The sequence below is a fragment of the Apteryx mantelli genome, chromosome 19 (genome assembly GCF_036417845.1).
Source record: "Apteryx mantelli isolate bAptMan1 chromosome 19, bAptMan1.hap1, whole genome shotgun sequence".
In the NCBI taxonomy this organism is placed as follows: domain Eukaryota; kingdom Metazoa; phylum Chordata; class Aves; order Apterygiformes; family Apterygidae; genus Apteryx; species Apteryx mantelli.
The window spans coordinates 12573976-12595944 of NC_089996.1; the positions used below are offsets into that span (position 1 = coordinate 12573976).

The 21969-nt window shown below is 43.2% G+C and overlaps 2 protein-coding genes across 3 annotated transcripts; one reads left to right on the forward strand and one right to left on the reverse strand.

The window, feature by feature from the left end:
- Positions 1–3074: 3074 nt before the first annotated feature.
- Positions 3075–9619, reverse strand: COIL (coilin). 2 transcript variants are annotated; one of them, XM_067308373.1, is made up of 7 exons: positions 9359–9619; positions 7960–9160; positions 7528–7614; positions 6415–6462; positions 5741–5810; positions 4696–4784; positions 3075–4232 (listed from the first exon to the last, which is right to left on the reverse strand). In XM_067308373.1, exons 1-7 carry the CDS (start codon positions 9613–9615, stop codon positions 4143–4145), a joined length of 1842 nt encoding a protein of 613 aa, XP_067164474.1. In that variant the 5' UTR covers positions 9616–9619; the 3' UTR covers positions 3075–4142. The 2 variants fall into 2 exon arrangements, with proteins under 2 accessions (XP_067164474.1, XP_067164475.1); XM_067308374.1 differs by having other exon boundaries at positions 4149–4232; positions 5700–5810.
- Positions 9620–9767: 148 nt separating this feature from the next.
- SCPEP1 (serine carboxypeptidase 1) lies at positions 9768–21114 on the forward strand. The gene is made up of 13 exons (XM_067308433.1): positions 9768–9871; positions 10221–10366; positions 11166–11255; positions 12177–12332; positions 12806–12880; positions 13017–13089; positions 14091–14128; positions 14323–14451; positions 15830–15914; positions 16735–16848; positions 17499–17636; positions 19350–19513; positions 19655–21114. Exons 1-13 carry the CDS (start codon positions 9811–9813, stop codon positions 19718–19720), a joined length of 1335 nt encoding a protein of 444 aa, XP_067164534.1. The 5' UTR covers positions 9768–9810; the 3' UTR covers positions 19721–21114.
- The last annotated feature ends 855 nt before the right edge of the window (positions 21115–21969 follow it).

Consider the following 21969-nt stretch of genomic DNA (forward strand, 5'->3'; position numbering starts at 1 on the left):
TTGTTGTGGTGTCCCCTGCCAGACTGAAGCCGTTGTGTCTTGGAAGGATCTTGGGGCTCAAGTTGCCCAGTCTGATTTCTAAACCAGACAAACCTGTGTCATTTTAGATGCAGACTCCCTCTTGGGCTTGCAGTGCTGCTGGGGCACGGTGTGCCGCTTCGCTGACTGCCCGGCTCCCCTGGCATTCGCTACATCACCCCACCTTGCTGCCACCGCCTTCGTTGTTCACTGCTGCCTGCAGCTGTGTGCTTGTGGGCAAGCTAAAAGTATAAGCCGTGACTAGCACTGTGCATAGGGTTGAGCTGCTGACAGCATAGGCTGCATTGCTTTGAGCTGTGGTTAATCTGATGATTCAAGATTGAGTAAACTATTGTTGATGTGGTATTTGTAAAGCACCTAAGTTACCATACTGTGCATATACAAACTGTCTCAGCGGAAGATACTTCCTCAAATTTTCCACATATTTTCCTGATACTAACTGCTGAATAGCAGCTATTTATAAGAGAGACAGTGAGTGCTGAATAACAGTGTTGAGATGTTCTTGTTTGACTAACTTCTTCCACTTCAAATTCTTACAATGGCCCCTTCTTGCACCCTCTTCTGTCCTGTTCCTGCGACTTTCTTCATCCCCTCAGTCCCTGTTCTCCACTCTCAGTGGCAGCGTGGATGAAGCAGAGCAGCTCTGAGGCTGCTCTAAGCTACTCTTGGGGAGCAGAGTGGCAAGTGCTCTACTCTCCCCTAGTGGTTTAAACAGAGCCTGATGGTCAGCAGTTGAAGAAGAAGCCATCTGGCCTCAATGCATTTCCAGTGGCCAAAGGACACCTGGTATGGAGAATTGCTGATGTTCCTTTTAATGTGGTTAAAAATGCATCAGCAGGGGGAATTGCAGATTTCGGTGTTGGCGCTGTTCCTCAGGGACTTTTACAAATGGACAGGAGTCTTATCAAGCACCGGAAAGCAGCAATGGCGTTTTGTCTGTTATGATTATGCTTTAAGGAAAATTCCTGGCCAGTTGTTTTGGGAGACTAAATTAGATCTGAATAGTCATTGTAAACATGACATCATTTGTGTTGACTTTTAACCTGCATAACTAAGCTGTAACGCTCCTTCAAGATAAACCATGGAAAAGTAGTATGTCACGGCCTCTGACTCACTGCATAGTGATTTAGAGGCAGAAGGGGCAGCAGAAGGCATTCAGAGCTGTGTTGGCTTTGGTGGAGGGGAGCACAAGTTCAGGCACCAAGTACCTAATTCGCTCAAGGGTGGAAGGGTTTCTAGGAGACGTGACACAGCTCCGCTGTTATCTACAGCATTGTTGCCAATGATTGTAAAAGCAGCATTGTTACAGAGATGCACCAGAGCTGGGACGAAAGAGCAGCCGTTAATCTTCACATTTCTTATTTTTCTGTAGGTGGAAGAAGCGCTTTTTCCTGGGCTTATCTGGAGTAGGCCACTGTCAACTTTCAAATGCTCCGCACCTTCACTTTTATTTTCGGCAGCATTCATCTGATATCTACTAACGCACATAAAGCAGGAAGGTAAATATATGCCTTTACAGTCTTTTGTTTCTGGAGCAGAACATACTTATGGGATGTTTAGAGCTCAAATGAGCAATTTAAGTTCATCTTTGTCAAAGGGGACTTGAAATTCTATTTTGAATAAGCCCTACCACTCCTGTTGTCTAAAAACAATGTTTAGCATTAAAAATTACTTAAGAATTTTACCATTTAACTATCAAAGTTATTACTCTCTTTATTTCCTTGCTATCACTTGAAACTTTCTTCATGTGATTCATAGTTAAATCTAAGCCTTTGCCCAGATATTGTGTATTGAAACTGCATTCAAACTTTGAGCATGAAGTTACAAGCAGAGCAGAACAAACTTCTTTTGTACACTTGACTGAGCAAACATCAGTTAGAAATTCTGATGCCCTCTACCACTTCTCAAAATGGTTTAGGCAATTGCGACTTCACCCATCAAAATTACAAATATCCCCAGTTTCCTATGGAGCTGACACTCACTTGATGTATTTTTGAAAGGTCTGCAGTCCAGCGGCAAACTCTAGGTCTGTTCTTACAGGAGTTGGCTGCCAGCCTCTAGCTGCAGGTGCTCATTGTGTCTGCAGTGTCCTGCCCAGTGTGCATGGCTTTAACTTGCTAGCTCAAACACACACCTTTTGAGTCATGAAATGAGTATGATCCCTATCACACGAGTGTAAAGAAAGGCACGACATAAGGAAACTGCGAGTGCAGAAGGACTATTCTACTAATCCAAAATTTTTAAGACAGAATTTTTTAAACAAACCCATAACACTAAATTGCATACAAGAGGGTGGCCAAGCATTTCACATGACTGATAGTTGGGACTGTGCCAGTAGAGGCCTGCAAAGGAGCCCAGAACTCCGGGGACAGAAAGAAACCAGCATAAAGGGTTTGTGCAGAGCATCACTGGCTCCCACTGGGATACACGTGCACATCCAGTCCTGTTCTGCATTTCTCACTCGTTAAACACCCTCAGCCCTGCCCCAGCTCCCCAGGTAGGAGGATCCTGCTGTGCAGCTCTTTCAGAGAAGGACAGTGGTGTGACAGGAAGGACAGTCAGCCTTCTCTGTCACAGATGGCCTTTACTTGATTTAAATTGTGTGTTGAAACAATACAGTTTCACATTAACTTGGTGACAGTGAACAAATAAAACTCAAGGTTTTATCTTCAAAACATCCTCTCTCTGGGGTAATTTGTTTTCAACCATGATCTGATCCTTGCAGCCAGAGGGACTTTAGATCTTAAATCTGTAGCCAAAATGCACTGTAGGCAATGGAGCAAGAGATAAATCCTCCTCTAAAACGCCACAAAATATTTGCATTTAATGTTTGCAATTTTATAAGAATTAGAAATTAACAATTTATTGTAAAAAAAAAATTGATCTATTAATCCTGTCTCAGCATGACTGTGCTGGAATAGCTGGGATTTACTTTTTGTCCAGTTTGCAAGAGCATCCATACATGAATCCAACTGTCAATTGCTTTAAAATCAATTTTTAACATAAAATAATGGCAACTAAAGAGAAATGCAACATGGAAATTAAATTTTTACTCACATAGAAGTGTTTTTCATGAACAAGACATTTTAACAGGAATAATGCAAAGGTATGTAATATTTTAATATAACCATGCATTAGCCAGAGAATATATTTTAGCTAAACCATAATGTACAATTTTCCAGGAGTTTGTATCCAGATATTTTTTCAAATCTTCTGCTTTAGAGTCAATTATCTGGGACAAGGATTATCTTAAATTGTAAGATTACATATTGGCAAAGTACAGTATCTCACGGATAAGTGTTCTAGGTACTACCTCAATGCCAATAGTTAGCAAAGATGTCAGTGCAATGCACTGCCACCACCTGGTGACCCATGCTGGTATTGGGAAGGAAAGAGGGGAGTCGGGACAGACACTTCAGCGTTGAAAGGGCAAAAAAAAGGTTTGCTGAAAACTTTCAGAGCCTACGCAAATTAATATACTGGGACGTAATTTTGCCTGGGACTCATGTTATATTCCACTGGTTCTAGATAAAGTTCTCACTTACCAATACTATTTATCAGCTCTCAAAATTACAGAAGCTTAATATCAATAAATCCTTTTTTAACATGTTCAAATGAACCCTGTATATAACTGCAAACTCACAGCATTTGTATCATGCTCTGTAGCTGTGGAGAAAGAGAAGTGCCTATCAATAATACTTCGATTTAATTTTTAATGCTGTTTTTAATTATCCTCACAGCAAGTTACCTCTGTGTAGCAGTTATACTGCTCTAGTTTGGCTAGACAAAGTGGAGCTACTGACAGTATCAGAAAGTCTTATTTTATCTCTTTGAGCAAACAGTTACAATTTTGCAACTCAGAGCCGTAGGACATAACAATTGTTATTAAGCTTCTATAAAAAAATATTTCCTATATTAAACAAAGCATTCCTGTATTAAATAAAAACATATCCTAAGAAAAAAGAAGTATTTATTTTTCTTTTGGCATAATTTCATTTAAAAAACATTTATTAAAAATATCCACCAGTGGATCTGCTGTCTTCATAACTAGAAGGTAGTACTTCACAGAACAGTCTGTACAGTTATTTACATTTGTTCATATCTTAGATTTTTCGATTTTCAAGGCTCGATCCATTAATCAGAGGCTCAACAATCAGTCTTGGCTCTATCAATGAATCCCAACTTTCAGTTATCTGGAAAAAAAAATACAGAAAATAGTTAGCATGTATAAGCTACATAGGTAGATGGGAATTTCTTCTGCATTATGCTTTGTCTGGACTTGAACAACAGCACTACTAAACAAAGGGATCTTCCTAATGACTCTCAACTCTCATATTGTATTGTTTTCTTACAAGTGTCTTTTCTTACCCAGTACATCAAGTGAGTAAGCCTGTACAAACTGATACTCTAGACATAATATTATTTATTAGTCAAAACAAAATTTGATGACTGCTTTTTGAATAACATGAAAGAAGTAATTGTTATCTTGTAATCATATGCACTCTCACTAGAAAGGAGCAATTATTTTTGTTTTTATGTATTTTCATCACATGCACTATAAAAGAAATCTCACTGAAATGAACAGCGTCATAAACCAGGGAATATATCATCTATGTGAAACACTGCAACAGACTTCAAAACGAGACACCCACATACCTTTGTATCTTGAGAAACAGCGTACTCTATCAGCTCAGCTCCATCTGCAGACTGGTAAACCAGATCGAATTTCCCTGGCTCTTTAGCCACTTAAAAGTTAAAAAAAAAAAAAAAAAAAAAAAAAAGGAAAGAAAAGAAAAGAAAAACAACACAAAACAAGATACCCCAATTCAGTTAACCATAAACAAAAAGATACACATTTTCACAATATTTAGAAAGCTAATCAAGCACAGTTTTTTAGTGATTACTTCAAATAGCTGCAAGAATTCTTGTCCCAGTGGTTTTCAGAGAATCACCTACGCTATGTTACTTTGTATTTGTGTTATGCTTTATTGTACCCCACAACATAGCATCAGCTTCTTACATTAGTAATTTATGTGGGTTGGGACTGCTCTTTAGTATCTTTTGAGTTCAAAACTTATACTACATCAATAATGTTTATAATAGTAAAGTCTTCAGACAGAACTGAATTTTACAAACCAAAATTAAGGCAATTATCTAATATCACTACAGTGCATGGAAGAAAAGCTAATCAACAATCTGCTACATAAATTTGAGAAAAATGCTCATGGGATGATGATTTATTAATGCTAGTTTAAATGGCAACTGCAGTATACACATGCATAATTTCAGGTCTTTGAAGTGTGCTTTGTCACTGTAAAGACTCAGTTCCACGTCCAGTGAAGACAGTGGCTTCACTGACTTCACAAAAACAGCATTAGGACCTAAAATTTTCTCTGTAATTCCGTATAATTATTTTAATCTTTCAGGATATGAAACAACAGTTCTACCTGGAGATGAATTACTGTTACTCATACTGACTGAACAAATTGAATTTTGCAAATACACATGAACAGCTTCAAGAAAACTAGCAAGTGTCAAATGTTCTACATTTAAACAGACTTGGGGACGGGGTGTAGGCAGTGAAAAGGAACCTGAGGAAATTGGAAATGCTCCTGAAACAGGAAGTTTGCCTCTGAACCATCATTTTCCAGGGGACGTACGTGACAAGAGGCGGTCAGCATCCTAAGGTACGTATACTTGCCTGCAGGCGATGAAAGGATCTCAAGCTCTATCTGTTTTTTATCAGCGTTCCAACTGATTATTTTCCCTTCCTTCATAAAACAACAAGAAAAGAATCAGATATGGTATACTTCAGCATGGGATAACTGTTACAACCATTATGATACTTAAGCACAATTAGAGGAAGTATGTGTTTGTTACATATTTTTATCTCAGTGCAAAAAATCTGCAAAGTATTAGAGCTCAACAGTCTACACTTATTAGCACCAGGAAACCAGAAGATTTTCATTCCCTCAGTCCTTGTAGTTAAAATCATTACTTAGCCAGAAACCAAGTTATTTGAAGTAGCTACAAAATCTACTTGCACCAGTTTGAAGAATTTGCCTTGACTTCAAACAAACAACTAAAGACTCTAGGATGGCTATATTCTTCTACTTAAAGCTCTGCATTTTTTGTCCTCTCTTTAAAATATTAATGATCAGTAGTAGTACTTGCATTTTTTTTTAATTACCACAGCTTTCAAAATTTTTTTATTAGTTGGTTTTTAGATTTTTAATTTTTACTGCAGCACCAAACAGTCTGCGGAGTCAACTGAAGGAGATGAAAAATACTGTACAACCTCAAAACTTTCAAGCTTCATCTTGTCTACGACAGTCCTGCAAGTGAATTAAGCAAAAAAGTAAAGAACAACAATACCTTATAGTCTGAAACTTCAGGACTGTAATTATCAGTTAGTTCCAAGCGCTGTTGAAAGAAACACAAATAAGAAGTAACAATTTCTCCAGATCTTTGATGATGCTACCTACACCCAGACATGGCTTCCTCAGCAAGAGAGAAGTGAGAACTGAGTCTCCCACTCCTGGATCCTGATGCCTGTCACAGTCCCAGCCAGGCTTGCAGGACTCACTGCTCCAGAGGATTTCCATTCAGGTCAGGCTGTAAAAGGAGATCGGGGAGAAGGATCCCAGTCTCCTTAGCTGCAGTGACTTCATTTTTCTTTGCTTTTTGCTTTTTTTCTTTGCTTTTTTACTTTGCAGTGAAGTATAATTACTTGTATGGGGGATTTTTTTTTTCTTTTTATAGCATCTAGTTTTAATGCTGACTTTCCTTATATGTAACAAAGAGAGGGGTAACATGCTTCTTTAGGGCATTCTTGTTTAAATGTAAATCTTGGAAATACATTTTGTGAAGGAGCAACCAGGAAAGTTCAGTTATCTGTGGAGTGACTTGTGTGCTAGGGAAGAGAGTCACTGCACAAACATATGTGGAAATTCCCACTGAAACAAAAGTGAAGACAACATTTCTCTGCTTATGTTATACAAATTTAGTAAGTTCAGAGAAAGTGCATTTCACTTAAGTGTGTGTGCTCAAAACCATTCTAAAGTCAAAGTAAAGTTGAAGCTAGACATCTCAGGCCAAAATATTTTTAAAGCCAACAACAGAAACTGTAATAGTTTCTAATATATGGGAAATTACTAGATTAGAAAGACAGTAAGAGAGGAGCGAACAATTTCAAAGATGCCTATAAACATTAGATATAATAAGAAGTCTTAGCTTCTGGACAACTTGCTTAAATTTAGAACAAAATATTGAAAAAAAAAACAAATAATCAGGACAAAGAGGACTTTATGGATTCCTAATTCTTATATTTCTAGGAAGACAGTCCCACAACAAGGCAAGCTGAAACTCTTCAGGGTAAGCTTTTGGCTGTCAGGGCTATGCTATCTGTATCATGTCCTGCAAAATTTACAGTGGCCCAAATGAAAGATTTTCAGCCCACTGACATTCTAGATTTCACAAGTTTTTTACCTTAAAGGCAATTCTTTCTCCCACTTGTGGTGGGGCAGCTAGAAGAGGTAATACACTATAGTTTCTCTTGGGGACCTCCACAGGATTCTGCAAAAGAAACAGTAAACCCACTGATTTAATTCCTGTATTAATAAAAACAGAAGACAGTGTTTGTGCTGTATGAATTATAAGAAATTCTGAGAAGGATAAGGTACAGATTTAAGTGCTTTGTATTAAGAAATACAATTTAATCATTTAAATATTACTTGATAAACACTTCCTCAGGCTGCTAAACAGAAATACTCTAAATATGAGATTTATTACATTAAGAAACTATCAGCCTTTATCCTGTTGATCTATTTCTGCTTCTATAACGATGCTTATCTTATACATTATTTTTGTATAGTTCAAACTGCAAGAGAAAGGTGACTAAAGAGTGCATAAGTCACTCACCTGCACAAGAACAGAAGTGTTTGTTACCGCTTCATTTAACTGCCTCTGTTTCTGGCCTTCACTGTCATAGTTATAGAAGAAGCCCTGGTTTTCTCCTCTCCCACGGCCGCGGCCCCTCGTCATCCCACGAAACCCGCGGCCCCTCGATCCTCTCCAGAAGTTTTCATCTCCTGTTCCTCGCCCCCTTCCGAGAACCGGGCTGGGCAGTGCTGCTTGAATGCTGGCTGGCGACTGTTTATCACCATTTCTTACTACGGAATTACTCGGTCCAGCATTTGCTTTGGGTTTTTTCATAACAAGTGTTTCTGAATCTGAACTATCAGACTCCGAAGAGGACGTCTTTGTGTTGGGAGCCTTTGGGGTACTGGTTTTTACAGCAGCTGCATTATTAGGCAGTGGCTTTTTCTTTGTGGTACTGTTTTGTGCTGTTGCCACTTTGTCATCCTCTGCGCTTGAGTCAGAATCAGAGCTGGCGGACTGGGACTTTTTAGATTTTTTACTAACTGCAGTCTTAGTGGAGTTTTCAGCTTTAGACTTTACAGTCACTTTACTAGAAACGCCAGTTTTCACATCAGAATTTGCAGCAATTTGTGATGCGTTTCTGGGAAGTGCTGCTACCACAGGTTTATGGGAAGATTTATTTTGCTTTATATTTACTTCACTGCTGTCACTGTCAGATGATGCGCTGGAGGAATCAGAATCTGAAGCTCCTGCCGTCTTGTTCCTGGATTGTGTTGTGATTTTTTTGGTGTTATTTTTACCAGAATTTAGAGGAAAGCTGTCATTCACCTGTTCTAAAATCATCTTTGCTCCAGCAGCCTTTGTGTGCTTTCCATCCTTCCTTTTTGTTGCCAACTCCTTCTCCCTCTCTGTTTTTTTAAGCTTTTTAAATTGGCCAGTAGAGCTCTCCTCCTTACCTTCTGTGAGTCTCTCTGTTCCACTAATTTCTTCCTTCCTTTTTCTTTTTTTGTACTTTTTTTGAGAGTCCCAACTATTCACAGAGGTTTCTTCCCTACAAGAGGCATACTCAGGATTGTGTTTATTCCTTTTCTTTTCCCTTTTGTGCCTGCCTTCTTCACTTCTAGAGAATCCTTCCTCTTCCAGCTTTTGCCTATGCCTTTTTTTGACCTGCCTTGACGTACAGAAGAAGCCGTTGTCTGTCTCCTCGGAGTCCTCTGCCACCACCTCTTCCAGTTTCACCCTGCAAAAAGCCAAGCACAGAGCCGCCGCTCGGCGTCACGGACACGGCAGCGCCTCTTCCCGCACGTTACCGGCCCCGCGAGCCAGGACTGCGCGGGGGGGGGGGGGGGGGCCGGTGCCGCCCCGCGCGGGCCCTGGCCTTTCTCCCCCCCCCTTTTTTCCCCCGCATTCCGGGGTTTTCCGCCCCCCCCCGCCGTACCGGAGGGAGTCGTTGTCCCGCACGAGGCGGGCGCTCTCGGTGGGGGGCAGCAGCGCCCCCTCCAGGAAGAGGCTGAGGCGGGCGCGGCGGCTGAAGCCGAAGCGGTGGCGGATGAGGCTGAGCAGGTCGGTGACGAGGCGCACCTGGCCGGGCTCCAGCAGCAGCCAGCACAGCGCGCAGCCCGGGCTGCCCGGCGGCGGGTAGTCGAAGAGCAGCCGCAGCCGCACCGGGCCCGCGCCGCCGCCGGCCGCCGCCATCTTGGGGGAGGAGGAAGGGGAGGGGGAGGAGGGAAGACGGCGGCGCGCGCGGGACAAAAGGGGCGGGAGCCGCGGCCGCGCCTCCTGCCGCCGGGCGGGGGGGGGGGGGGGCGCGCACAGCTCAGCTCCGCTCTGCTCCGCTCCAGAGCGCGCGTGGCGGCGGCGCGTGAGGCAGCGCGACCCGCCGCCGCCGGGATGGGGCCGCCGCGCGCCGCCGCGGGGCTGCTGCTGCCGCTGCTGCCGCTGCTGGCGGCTGGTAAGGCGGGCAGGGGGCTCCGGGCGCGGCTCTTCCGCGGGGTCGGGGCCGCCGCGGCGCGGGCGGCGGCTTCCTCGGGGCTGTGACAGGACTTGGCGTCCGCGGGGAGCAGGCCGGGCCGCCGGGAGGGCGCCCGGGGCGGCGGTAGCTGCGCCGTGCCCGGGGGGGGGGGGGGGGCGCGGGCCGAGCCCCGGCCGCGCGGGGGTGTCAGCACGGGCGGGCGACCGGCGGTAATCGCTTTAATGGAGGCGCCTCTAATGAGCGCGCCCGGTGGGAACGCGAGGCCGAGGGGGCCCTCCGCTCCCGCGGCGCTGGGCCGGCTCGACTCTCCCCTCTCCTCGGCTCCTAGGGGCCGTCGTGCAGCAGCGCCCGGGGCCCGGGGAGCTGTGGGGCTACGTGCAGGTGCGCGACAAGGCCCACGTGTTCTGGTGGCTCTACTACGCCGACAGCCCCGCGGCGGGCTTCGCCGAGCTGCCGCTGCTCCTGTGGCTCCAGGTGAGGCCGCGGACGGGTCCGCTCTCGCTCCCGCTCCGCGCCCGCGCAGCGCCGTGGCCGCCGCAGCTCCGCGCAGCAGCGCCGGGGGGGTCCGGCCGCGGGGCTCCTCGCCGGGAGCGCGGGGCTCGCGCCGGGGAGCAGTGACGGGCGTGCGGCCCGCGGCTGCTGCCTCCTGCCTCCTGCCGCGCCGCGGGCGCCGAGTGCGGGGTCCGGAGAGAGGAGGTGAAACGGTTACGGACCTGGAGAAATTTCCGTACGAAGGCAGGTGAGGGAGGCTGCGACTGTTTAGCGCTTGATCTCGTTCAGTTGCAGGCGATGAAAAGCAGTGGTGCGTGCTCCGCGTTCACCTCCGGCAGTACATTCGGAAGTTAAAGCTGAATATAGTCACGAACGACTCGGTCTTTCTCCTTCTGGGTTATTTCTTCAGGGTGAAATGCGTACGGTGTGCACACTGATAAAATCGGTGACTTGCAGTGATCGGCATGTAGCTGACTTCTGCGTTCAGTATTAAGGGAATAAGGGGAAGGGTTTTCAAACTGCACTTGCATGACGTGGTTCATCAGATGCTTTCACAAACGGGTGATTGCTTCCCTTAAATCTTTGCCTTCAGAAATAGCATGTGTACGCATAACGAAAGAAAATGAGGAAGAAAGCCTTCTTTGGAAATTAGCATGTAATGCAAAAGATTTTTTTTAGATTTAAAATGTGATTCTATTGGCTTGCTTTTATTATTCTCCTATCTCTCATATCCATACTGTGCTGCCTTTCCACTTATTTCTCATTTTGTATTTCCCCATAGGGAGGTCCAGGATCTTCAGGCTGTGGATTTGGGAACTTTGAAGAGATTGGTCCATTAGACAAAGAAATGAAACCAAGAAATACAACCTGGGTATAGTAAAGAGTTCAGCTTCTAATTATTGACTGAAAGGCATGCTTGTTGCTTGTGGAAGCAGGTGATTGCCAAGCAAAAATGCCCACAGAACAGTTCTCATTTTAAATTCGATAGAACTGCGATACTTCATCTTGAAATAATGTGGTTAGTAAAATGGCTTAAATTAATAGTCTTGCTAAGAACTGAAGAGTAAGTCTATTGATCTGATTTTGAGAATGTCTGGGCTTGCATAAATTTGTGAATTGCAAATGGCTGGGAAATGAAAAAGAGGGAAATTTCTAGAAAGATGTTATTTCAAATCATAACTTCACTGCATACAGGCGTATAACCAGCGGCTCTCAATTATGAGTCCAGTATGATCTTCAAGGGGCACCAAATTACAGCTGCCAGTGAAGTTAGAGGTTTGTTCACCAGAACGCTCGTGTGCTCTGAGCAACCAGTCGTCTAACGCCTGTATCGGTCTGTGGTTCCCTGGATCGTATGGGTGATATGCCTTTGGATGACTGGGAGTTTTGGGCGCCTTTCTTTTGCGGACCAGGCAAATCAAAAGATCTTATGTTGTACTTCTTTATTTATGAGCTTTTCTGCTTTGAGCCATGTTAGCGCTCTCTGTGCTGATATTTTGATTTTATTTGTATGTTTGTAACAGTACAGCTAGACATTTGCTATAGCAATTTGACAAAAGAACCCAAAAGAAAAACTCATTATTTAATATCTTACTTCACATTCTAACAGACAAAAGTCTCGCCCGTACCATTCTCTGGTGTTAGACATGCACCTCCCTTTTCTGCAAGTTTTTTCGTAATTCAATGGCTCAGTTAGACATTTATGCCATCAAAACCAAAGTTTGCACCTCCACTCTGCTGCTGTTGGTAGCTGAACTGAGGTTTCATGCAAACCTTCTCTCTGCTTGTACAGTTGCAGGCAGCGAGTATCCTGTTTGTGGATAATCCTGTGGGTACTGGATTCAGTTACGTAGATGACTGTAGCTTGTTTGCCAAAAACCTTACTACAGTAGTCTCTGATATGATGGTTTTTCTTGGAGAATTCTTCAAGTCTAGGACAGAATTCCAGGTAAGTGATTTGAATTCTTGGTTAGTCTCATGTTTTGCTTTGCTTTTAAGCAGATCTCAGAAGGAATTAGTGAAGCACTAGAAAGATGGTGTTAACAGTACCCAGCTGGTGGGAGGTACTGCAGATATAACCAGTGCCTTCTATTTCCCGCAATTCAGAAGTGGTATCTCAAATTGCTGTCTTGGGTGGCAGATGAGCAAAGGGGTGGATTATTGTGTCCTTTGTGATTGGAGGAGCATGTAGGATCAGGGTTGTTTTTAGTTCCAAAATACTGAAGTGCCTGCTTCAAAACTTCCCCCAGTAATTACACCAGGAAGTTGTGGAAATCTTATCTGCAAGTTAGAATCAGAAAATATCCAGCGTTTCATCCTGGGAGGTAAAGAGCCAGAGCCCAGGGTCTGTGGGCCGTGGGAGGTGGATAAGGGGATATGTTGTGCCCTGGGCCTAACAGGTTTATTGTCTTCTCTCTCCAGACCATCCCATTCTACATATTTTCTGAGTCTTATGGAGGTAAAATGGCTGCTGGCCTTGCTTTAGAGCTGCATGAGGTAAGTAGTTGGAGGATGTAGTTCACTTTTCCCTTAAAAATATGGTATTCTGCAAGTACTTAAGGAGAACTAAGTTCTAGAGTCATGAATATCTAAGTAAAAGCTGCTTTTTGTTTGTTTTCTCTGATTCACCAAGGCAGTTCAAAAAGGGAGCATAAAGTGCAATTTTGTTGGGGTTGCTCTTGGAGACTCATGGATTTCTCCTCTAGGTATGTTCAAAATCCTCAGACTATAGGGGGTTTTTTGCTTTTGTTTTTTTTGTTGTTTGTTTGTTGTAATCGTTCCATGGGTATCTCAAGTCAAAAATGCCAGTCATGAATTATATCTCTAGGGAGTCCAGTAAATCAAATCACCAAAAAGAAATATTTAAACACTGCAAGCTGTGACGAAAGATACCTACCTTTAGAATGCACCCAGATTATGAAAGCTCTGAGAGTAAAGTCAGCAAGGAACATACTCGCATTTGAAGTAGGGTGATGGTGAAATGTCCCTACAAATCTCTACAGCCTCTAAAGTATTTGATGTGAGAGTGCTTCACTTAAAATGTGGCCAACAAATGTTGCAAGTGAAGAGTTTGTTTTCACGAGAAGGCCTTGTACCGGGAGCTGATGTGCTCCCTGACCTGGAGGAGATAGGGTGTGTGTCTGGTGAAGGACAAAGAAACAAAGGATTCTCGGTCCTCCAGTGCGATTTGCAAGGGCAGGCTCCACAGACTGTCTGGGGCATGAGACAGTATCAGGCTAACTCCTACTTGTCTTAGAAGGATCAGCTGATCCTTGGGACTTTATAAATTATCTTTGAAAATTTGTTTTATAACTAGATTTTTTTTTTTTCCTGTAATGTTTGCAAATAGATCAGTTCAGACAATGCCCATTGCCTTGTAAAATGTATCCCCATGTTTTAGCACTGTGTGGCAGTGCTGGAGTTCAAAACACTTTGGTAAGAGCATCTGTTGCTTTAAATAAACGTCACTGATTGATGTACAGGGAGTTAATGGCATTGTGGTTGTTTTATTGGTTCTCAGGATTTGGAAAGAGCCTGCTCTGGGGTACATAAACTTTGGGCTAAACTGAGCTGACAGTACCTTTTTACTGGGTAGTTCATCTTCATAAACTTTTGTCACAATCATTCATGCCACAATAAAAGGAAAGTAAAAAGGAAAACTGTACTGCAGAAATTTAGATGTTTGAAATTTGTTGTGTTTCTCTAGATTCTGTGCTGTCTTGGGGACCCTACCTTTATAGCACCGTAAGTACCACCTTAAACTCTCCTGTTCTCTAGTCTTCACCTTAGAACTTGTACTGCCAAACAGTATAAATGGATGTTAATTTTTTTAAGGTCAGCTCCTAGCCAGTATAAAAACCCTAATGTGTGGAGATTGTTAGTGAGAAATTAACATCGAATTACAATTGAAGCTGTCCTCCTCTGTGTTTGCCTTCCAGTCTCTCCTCGATGATCAAGGTCTAGCAGAGGTGACTGCTGTTGCCAAAGAAGTAATGGTTGCAATAAACAAAAATCAGTTCGGACTGGCCACTGAGCTCTGGAGCAAGGCTGAAGGTATCATTGAAGAGGTGAGCTCTTCTTCAACCCATCTTAATAAGTAACTGGTGCTTGTGGAGGTACCCAACTTCAGGTTGCACTTTGCTGTGAGCACTGCACGGGCTTGCGTCCTCCGTGTCCCTGCCCACTCATCTCTGCCAGTACATGGTTTATGACAGTGCTGATGCAAAAGAGCTGTTTGTTCACTGCGCACCACAGTCTGGCTAAAAGTTTCAACTTAAATGAGACATCTCTCCTTGAAAGTTGTATGTTCTGAATGTTGAAAACTGCATCCAGCAAGACGTAAATTTTAAGTTAACATAGATTTCTCTATTTAAGGAAGTATAATAGGAGCATAGGATAGAAAGAACCTCGAGTAATGTCCTGTTATTGTATGTAACTGTGTCTTGTTACTCACCAAGTTCCAGCTTAAAATTGGGTATACTTTTACTCCTATTTTTCCTGTTGGAGGGTTGCTACAAAATCTCACTCTTTCTCTGTTTTAGTAAAAGTAAGGCTCTGCTTTCTTAAAACTATAAGACTAATCCCAAAACTGCTTCCTTTTCTCTCTCATTCTTTTCTCTTTTTTGTTTTTATTTTGTTTTGTGACAGTGCTTTGCACATAGTTGGTTTCACTTCTTACTGTTGAACTTTGTGGTTCCTGTTTTGCCTTTCTCTTCAAGTCTGTTTTCTTCCTTTCCCAGCTGCGATACAGCCATAAGGGTGCAGGCACTTCAGTTCCTCCAGCTATTTCAAGCTGATTTCTGACCTGTGCATCAGAACATTAAAGATTCAGACAGTGAATAAAGGGGAGCCTCGAGAATCTTGAGTAACTTGTCTAATGGCAACACCGATCACGTTTTTACCTTTGGATGCAGGCAGTCTGCTGTCTGCATCAGAGCTGCCAGTCCACAATTCTTGGACTTGTGCAGATGTCAGCAGTTCCAACGGAGGGATGACTGATACCAGTCATCGCTCTCTTGAGGAAGCGTTTGGGTTGTTGAAAATTGTAGGTTGGGAGGATGTTGAGCAACAAGCTTTATCGGGCCAGATCTAGCACAACAGAGCATCTAAGAGCATCACCTGGCACCGAAGCTCTCTGTAATGAGCAGTGAGACTCTACGGTCATTTGCAGGGTGTTGGACTTCCTGTAGCTTCATACCTGTTTCACACAGGTAAGTAGCAGCTGTGGCACTGCCAACATGTGAACAATGAAGACTTGAGAAAACCCTTCCTCACTTCTCAAAGCAAATATAGAACCAAAGTTTTTCCATAAATATCTTCCTGAGATGTAGGCGAAGAGGCAGGTCGCAGGGTCCTTACTAATTTCTCTTTTCAGAAAGGAGTCTGTTCCTCATATCTGAGAAACATTTTTGTTACAGTGTTACTGAAATTATCTTGTGCTTTCAGAACACAGACAATGTGAACTTTTATAACATCATGACTAAGGATGTTCCAGAAAACAAAGCAAATGAACAAGAAAATCTCCATCTCAGTAAGTTGTATTTAAGTACTTGAGTGAGAGAGCCCTGTGTTTGCATTCCTGTACCTTCAACTCTGATACAGCCTCAATTTAGCACATCCTTAAAATGGGGCCTTCAAATCTAAAGGCTGTTGATAATCTCCTGAACAGAACTTGCTTGCGCTTGCATAAATAGAGATAAATAGGAATGTGGAACAACCCTTCTGTAGATTACACCTCCACCTATACATCCTACATGCATTACTCTGAGGAAGTAGTTAGTATAATTGCTGAATAGTTTTATGACTTCTAAGTTACTTCCTCTTAATGTCTCTCATTTCTGTCTTCAAGCTAGGACACAATGTCTCATCCATGCAAGGAGTCTGATTAGACTCTTTTGCTCCGTGATACTTATGTATCAACATGAAAACAAACAAATTTACAGTTTCTTTTAAACTCTTGTTCTGTTTCTATTGGCTTCAGCAGAGAAGGTGAACAGCACGGTTTACTCCCAAAAGTAAACATTGCAGCTCAAAATTAGTCTGCTGAGAATGAGAAATTATCTGTGCCAAGCAGCTAAAGCAGAAGTTGATCCCCTGAAAAAAGCGCATTATTAGCCAAAACTAGAAAGGGATAGTTGAGCTCTTCCCATATTATCTTCTAAACTAAATAAGGGCTGACTTCAGTGGTTTCTACTGCTAACATTTTAAAAATAAGTAAATCTTCCTCTGTGGTGTTGCATTTTCATTAGAAAAAGAATTCAACGGATGTGACTATAACACTGAAAGTTGTTATCTAAGCAGGATGACTGTATTAAATGTGCCACTAATCAAAGCATTTTCTTTCTTTTCAGTTAGACTTTATCAACGCCATGTCAAAAATATGCATAAGGACAGCCTAAGCGATTTGATGAATGGACCTATCAGAAAGAAGCTAAAAATTATTCCAGACTGTGTGAAATGGGGAGGTACTTTCCTGTCTTCTAGCATGGATCTCCTAAGTGCTGTATTGCTTCCACAGTATTGTGATCTGTAGGAAGATACTTTGATGTCTGTAGTAAGCAGTCACATTAAATTGTCATTATCCTTGGGCCCAAGAGGAGAACGTGTGCTCAGAAATGAACGTTTAACAGGGCAGGCCTGTAGGAAGAGACATAGTTCTACTTCTCCCTGTAGTGTTTGTATCTCTTTTTAGACTAGCAGCTAAAAAAATACGGGGGGAGGAAGATGATCCCCTGTGTTTCAGCAGCCAATTTCTGTCCGTTGCTCAGCCTTGTTGAAAGAATTCCTGTCAGTCCTTCTCTGCCAGAAAGTTGGTATCATGTAGTGCTGTGTAGTGCGTGGGGAAGGGTGTAAAACAAAAGGGAAAGGTTAGGGGACTGACGCAAGCACCCCCGTGTGTGTAATGGGAGCCAGAAGTGACACTGCGATGTGGGAGCGTGGCTGGTTTCTGGTTCTCTAGTTCCTCAGACTGATGAATCGCTGGCTGTTGCTCTGCGCTAGGGTTTGCTTTTATGCAGCCATAAACCAGGACCCCTAGCTAGTTGCTTGTGTCCTGCCTTGGGTATGACATTCTTTATCAGTTAAACTGTTTTTTCTCCTTTCTGGCTCCAACTAGGTCAGTCCAAACAAGTCTTCATAAACATGGCTGAGGACTTCATGAAACCGGTCATTGATATTGTTGATCAGCTTTTGGCAGCTAATGTCAACGTTACAGTCTATAATGGGCAGCTGGATCTCATTGTTGACACCATGGGTAAGGGGCTTTTTGACTGGGGTTGGGAACAGAACGTGCAAAGAGCAGAACATGCAGTTGCCGATAACACTTTTGCCTGGATCTCTTGTGCAAATCTTCTGTCCAACCATCAATGCTGAAATACTTCAGTCATAACTGAATAACTCTTAATATATCTTTACGTCCCTCTGAGAGAGGCAATTCCTTTACCCCCATTATACAGCTGGGGAATGGATCTGCAATATCAGTAATTGCTTTGTTTCAGTGAAGCCCATAAGTAATTAGGTAGCTAATAATTCCCCTAATTCTTCAGGATAGATAAATGCGTGTATACACTCATTCATAAATGAAGCGAGAGGACAGATGAATGTGGAGACTGCCTTCTCTTCTCCTGCCCTGCCTTGAAATCCCTGTTCTCTGGGGCAAGGACCATATCCTGCTATAGATTTGTGCAGAACGCAGCTCAGCCTTCACTGAGTGGCCCGCAGCAGAAACCGTGGTGCCTGGGGAGACGCGACAGGGAGCTGGTAATTAGTCAGGCAGGGTGCGGTTGAAGAGTGAGCACGCCTGCTGCTCAATAATGTGTGTAGACGCCTGCACACCTTGGCCACTCGTGGCCTTTGTTTGTCCCTTGCTGCTTGAAAGGTGCAGACTTGATCAAGTGGCAACTGGGGGCCAGGCCAAGGGTTGCTGGAATGCCTCGTGCTGCGAGACTGCTGCGCTCGCTTCCGTTTGCCTTTTCTTGTTGATTTAATAACCTGCAGTTGCAGGCAGCACAAACATCTTCCTGTGTTATGAAAGGCTTTAGCCTTTGGATCTCTTTCCCCACTTAGATATTCAAACGCCCTTCCTGAATGACATAGCAATCAATATTTCAGGAAACAGAGCATTTAGGCTGTCAAAACAGATTAGCAGTTAGCGGTGCTCCAATTTATCATATTTTGAGCTAAAATTGAGCTGCAGTTAATGTGTAAATTCCTCTAGTAGCTCAGAGGTCAGGTAAAGATAACAACCTTTTTTCCCTTGGTGTCCTAAAATTGGTATCTTTTTGCTGTCTTGACTGCCACCTTCTCTGGGAGGCACCTGAAAACAGAGAGCCTTTCCAGGCTCTTCGTGCTGAGCAACTAGAACAAACAGAGAAGCAGTGGCCCATGTGGCAAGTCTCTTTTTTTGGTTTCCAAGAGGGAATTCAGTGTGGCTGATTCTTCTCCATGGCAGAACGTTCAAGAAATTTGAGGCATAAAGCAAGATATATCAGAATTGCTAGGGCTGCAGAGCATCTACAAGGCCTGTGTTCATCTTGGTTTCTACCCAAACCTGTTTACTGTTGGTATTAACCCAGAGCCTGAAGACAAATGCTTGTGAAACAATCCAGCTGCTGCTGAGAGCACAGCTGGATGGGGGGGGAGCAGGGCAGTGGGTTGGGACTTAGAAATAGGGAGCAGGATTTGCTTCTTCATCAAACTGTAAGAAAGCAATCACGAATCATATACGTTTTCACTGTTTGTTTTCCCCCTCTCCTTCCATTGGTTTGTTTCAGCTTGTCCTGGATTGTTCACGACCTCGGTCATTTTCTAAGCATAACAAGATTGTTTTTAAAACATGAATACCTAGAGACTTTCTACTCACCCTGCTGTGTTGGTGTCTAATACAGTAGAGATCTGACTGACTTGGGACTCCCAAGTTGCTACATCAGTACAAATATCAAACATAACTCTGTTATCTCTGACTTAGGCCAGGAAGCATGGATCCGGAAACTGAAGTGGCCTGATTTGGATCAGTTCAGCCGGCAAAGGTGGAAGGCTCTCTACGTGTCTCCAGAGTCCTCAGAGACAGCTGCTTTCCACAAGGCCTATAAGAACTTGGCTTTCTTCTGGATTCTTAAGGCTGGGCACATGGTAAGTAATAAGTTTCTTGGGGCAGAACACACTGTTATCAGCAAGAAAGGTAGCTTAAGAAAACTAAAAATACATGTATTAGTTCTTGCTGTCTGCTTCTTCGCAGCACCTGCTTACCACATGCTCTTGCTTCTGTGCTAGGTACCATCTGATCAAGGAGAGATGGCGCTGAAAATGGTCAGGATGGTGACCCAACAGGAGCACTAGGGAAGGGGAGGCCAGCTGGTATGGCTTCTTGCCGAATGCCACTGTTTTCGCAGAATGCGAGTCCAGAATGAACAAGCCGCAGGAGGAACGGTTGCTATTTGGACATGTATCCTCTCTGATCTTACTGATAATGTGCGCAAGCATTTCTGGAAAGGCCTATTTCTCCTTGAATGACTTGTTGCTTTTGAATTTGTAAGCTGTGATTTGCTGCCTTAATATTTCTCATAATGACTCTTCCAGTGGAAACTCCACTGTCATAAAAAACTTGCTTGGAGCCTTTGCCTTTGGAAGGGTGTTTTTGTGCTTTTGTATAATGCTGCCCTCCCCTGAATGCTCTCTTCTCTAAAAGCCTCTTGGCTAAAGCTAATCGGCTTCCTAACAGAGTTGCTGTTTTTCCTGTCAGAGAGCAAGCCGGTTTCATTAGGCCAGGGAACATTCCTTCCTTCGTCCTCAGGCCTCTGCTTGAGTCATCCGGCTGGATTAGAAGCTGAAGACATGGAGCTGCCAGGATAGAAGACCTGCCCTAGAGGATTTACAGTCCATCCCATCTCACTGAGGTGCCTGAGTTAGGATCCAAGACTCTTCAGGCTTCCTGAGCTATGGAGAGAGATAAGCACCCCGTAGAGGAGGATTTGAGCTTTTTCATCTGACCAACTTTTTTTTTTTTGTTCTCCTCTTTAATGACAGTCAACCAAAATTTTGCCTTTAACATTAACACCTAATAGCATATCCAGCGGGAACTCCTGCTTTTCCTTATGCTGAAGCTGAAGCCCTGTAACACCCTCTTCTCGAGCAGAAGAGAGTCCTAATGGACAAAAGCCTCTGACAAGCTTCTGAACTTAGCCTGGGGAGTGGAAAGAAGAGTATTACTTGAGCAATAGTAGCATAATTCTCAAAGACAATAGCCATGTTTAAAAGAAGATATATAAGCTAGAACCAATATCCTTATCCATATTTTTCTAGACTTTTAAGACTTGCAGAGACCTATTACTTTACAACAATTTTTTTTTTATGGTATAGTGTCAAGAGAAGACTTGGTCAGACATCATTTGACCTCTGCTGTGGAGCACGAAGTGACTGGTCTTTATCTGTGTCTATAGGAGGCACAACAGCTTGTTCCAGTTGTTGGAATCCTAAATAAATAGCAAACCTTCCAATTTCTCCAGCAACTGAAACTGTCACGAAATGTTTAATAGCGTTGGCTTAGCAAGGACTGAGTCATAATGCTATGTAAACACATATGCGATCACCCAGCAGCTGGAGTATCAGTACCTAATAATTGCCTTCCCTTTTCCTTTTCTCTGCTTGAACTGTATTCATGTGAACTTTGGCAGTGCAAATCCAGATTTATTTTTAAGACAAAATTTTCAATAAATGCAGTAGGCCTTGTTTGATTCCTCTCTCTTTGGCATCAAGTTGATTTCACTGCCTGAAAATCTCCTCTCTTCTGTCTTGGCTTTGCAATGTAAAGCCTCTGCCAATGGAAGCAGATGCAGTCACGCTTAAAAGAGGGAATGGTCCAGGATCGTGCTCTGCTGCGTGACTGCATTGCATGATGAGGAACATGTGCACTGGGGACTGGAGCCCCTCTCATTATCCCCATGGAATACACTCCTCCACAGGATGAGGAGAACACCAGAATGGCCAGACAGGATCAAAGCAGCATTTGTTTCTGTTCCTTCTGGTTGAATATTAGATGAACAAGAATGAGAAGGGTTCTAGAGGTATGGAAACATGCATTCTGGAGTATTTTAAAATAATTCGCCAAGAAAGTAAGTAAACCTGGGCAGTTTAATTGCACTGAGTCCTGATATTTTATATAGAATACCTCGCATTATGGCTAAATAATTAACACTATAGGGCTTGGTAGAGGGAAAGAATTGAGAAAACAGTTTCTGCAGAAAGCAGCATTTACTGCCATTCCTATGCTTTTCTATCAAATGGGACATTCACTCACATCGCCTAGAGCTTGTGATAGGCCTGATACACCTGTTTCTTGTACTGCTTTTTTGGTTTCTGCAGATTCTTTTGTTGGCAAAGAGACAATTTGTGGGGTGGGGGGCAGGAAGACATTTGGAGAAGGCTTGTGCTATTGACTTGTTGGTTTTAGGGGATAAGACAAATCTAAGTATATTAAAGTGCTTTGCCTGTGGGGACAGGCTTCTAAATAACATCCATTTAAATGCAAACACCAAATAAGCAGCAGTCCTTTAATATCAAGGAGAATTCCTTCCTTTTATTTCACGAAA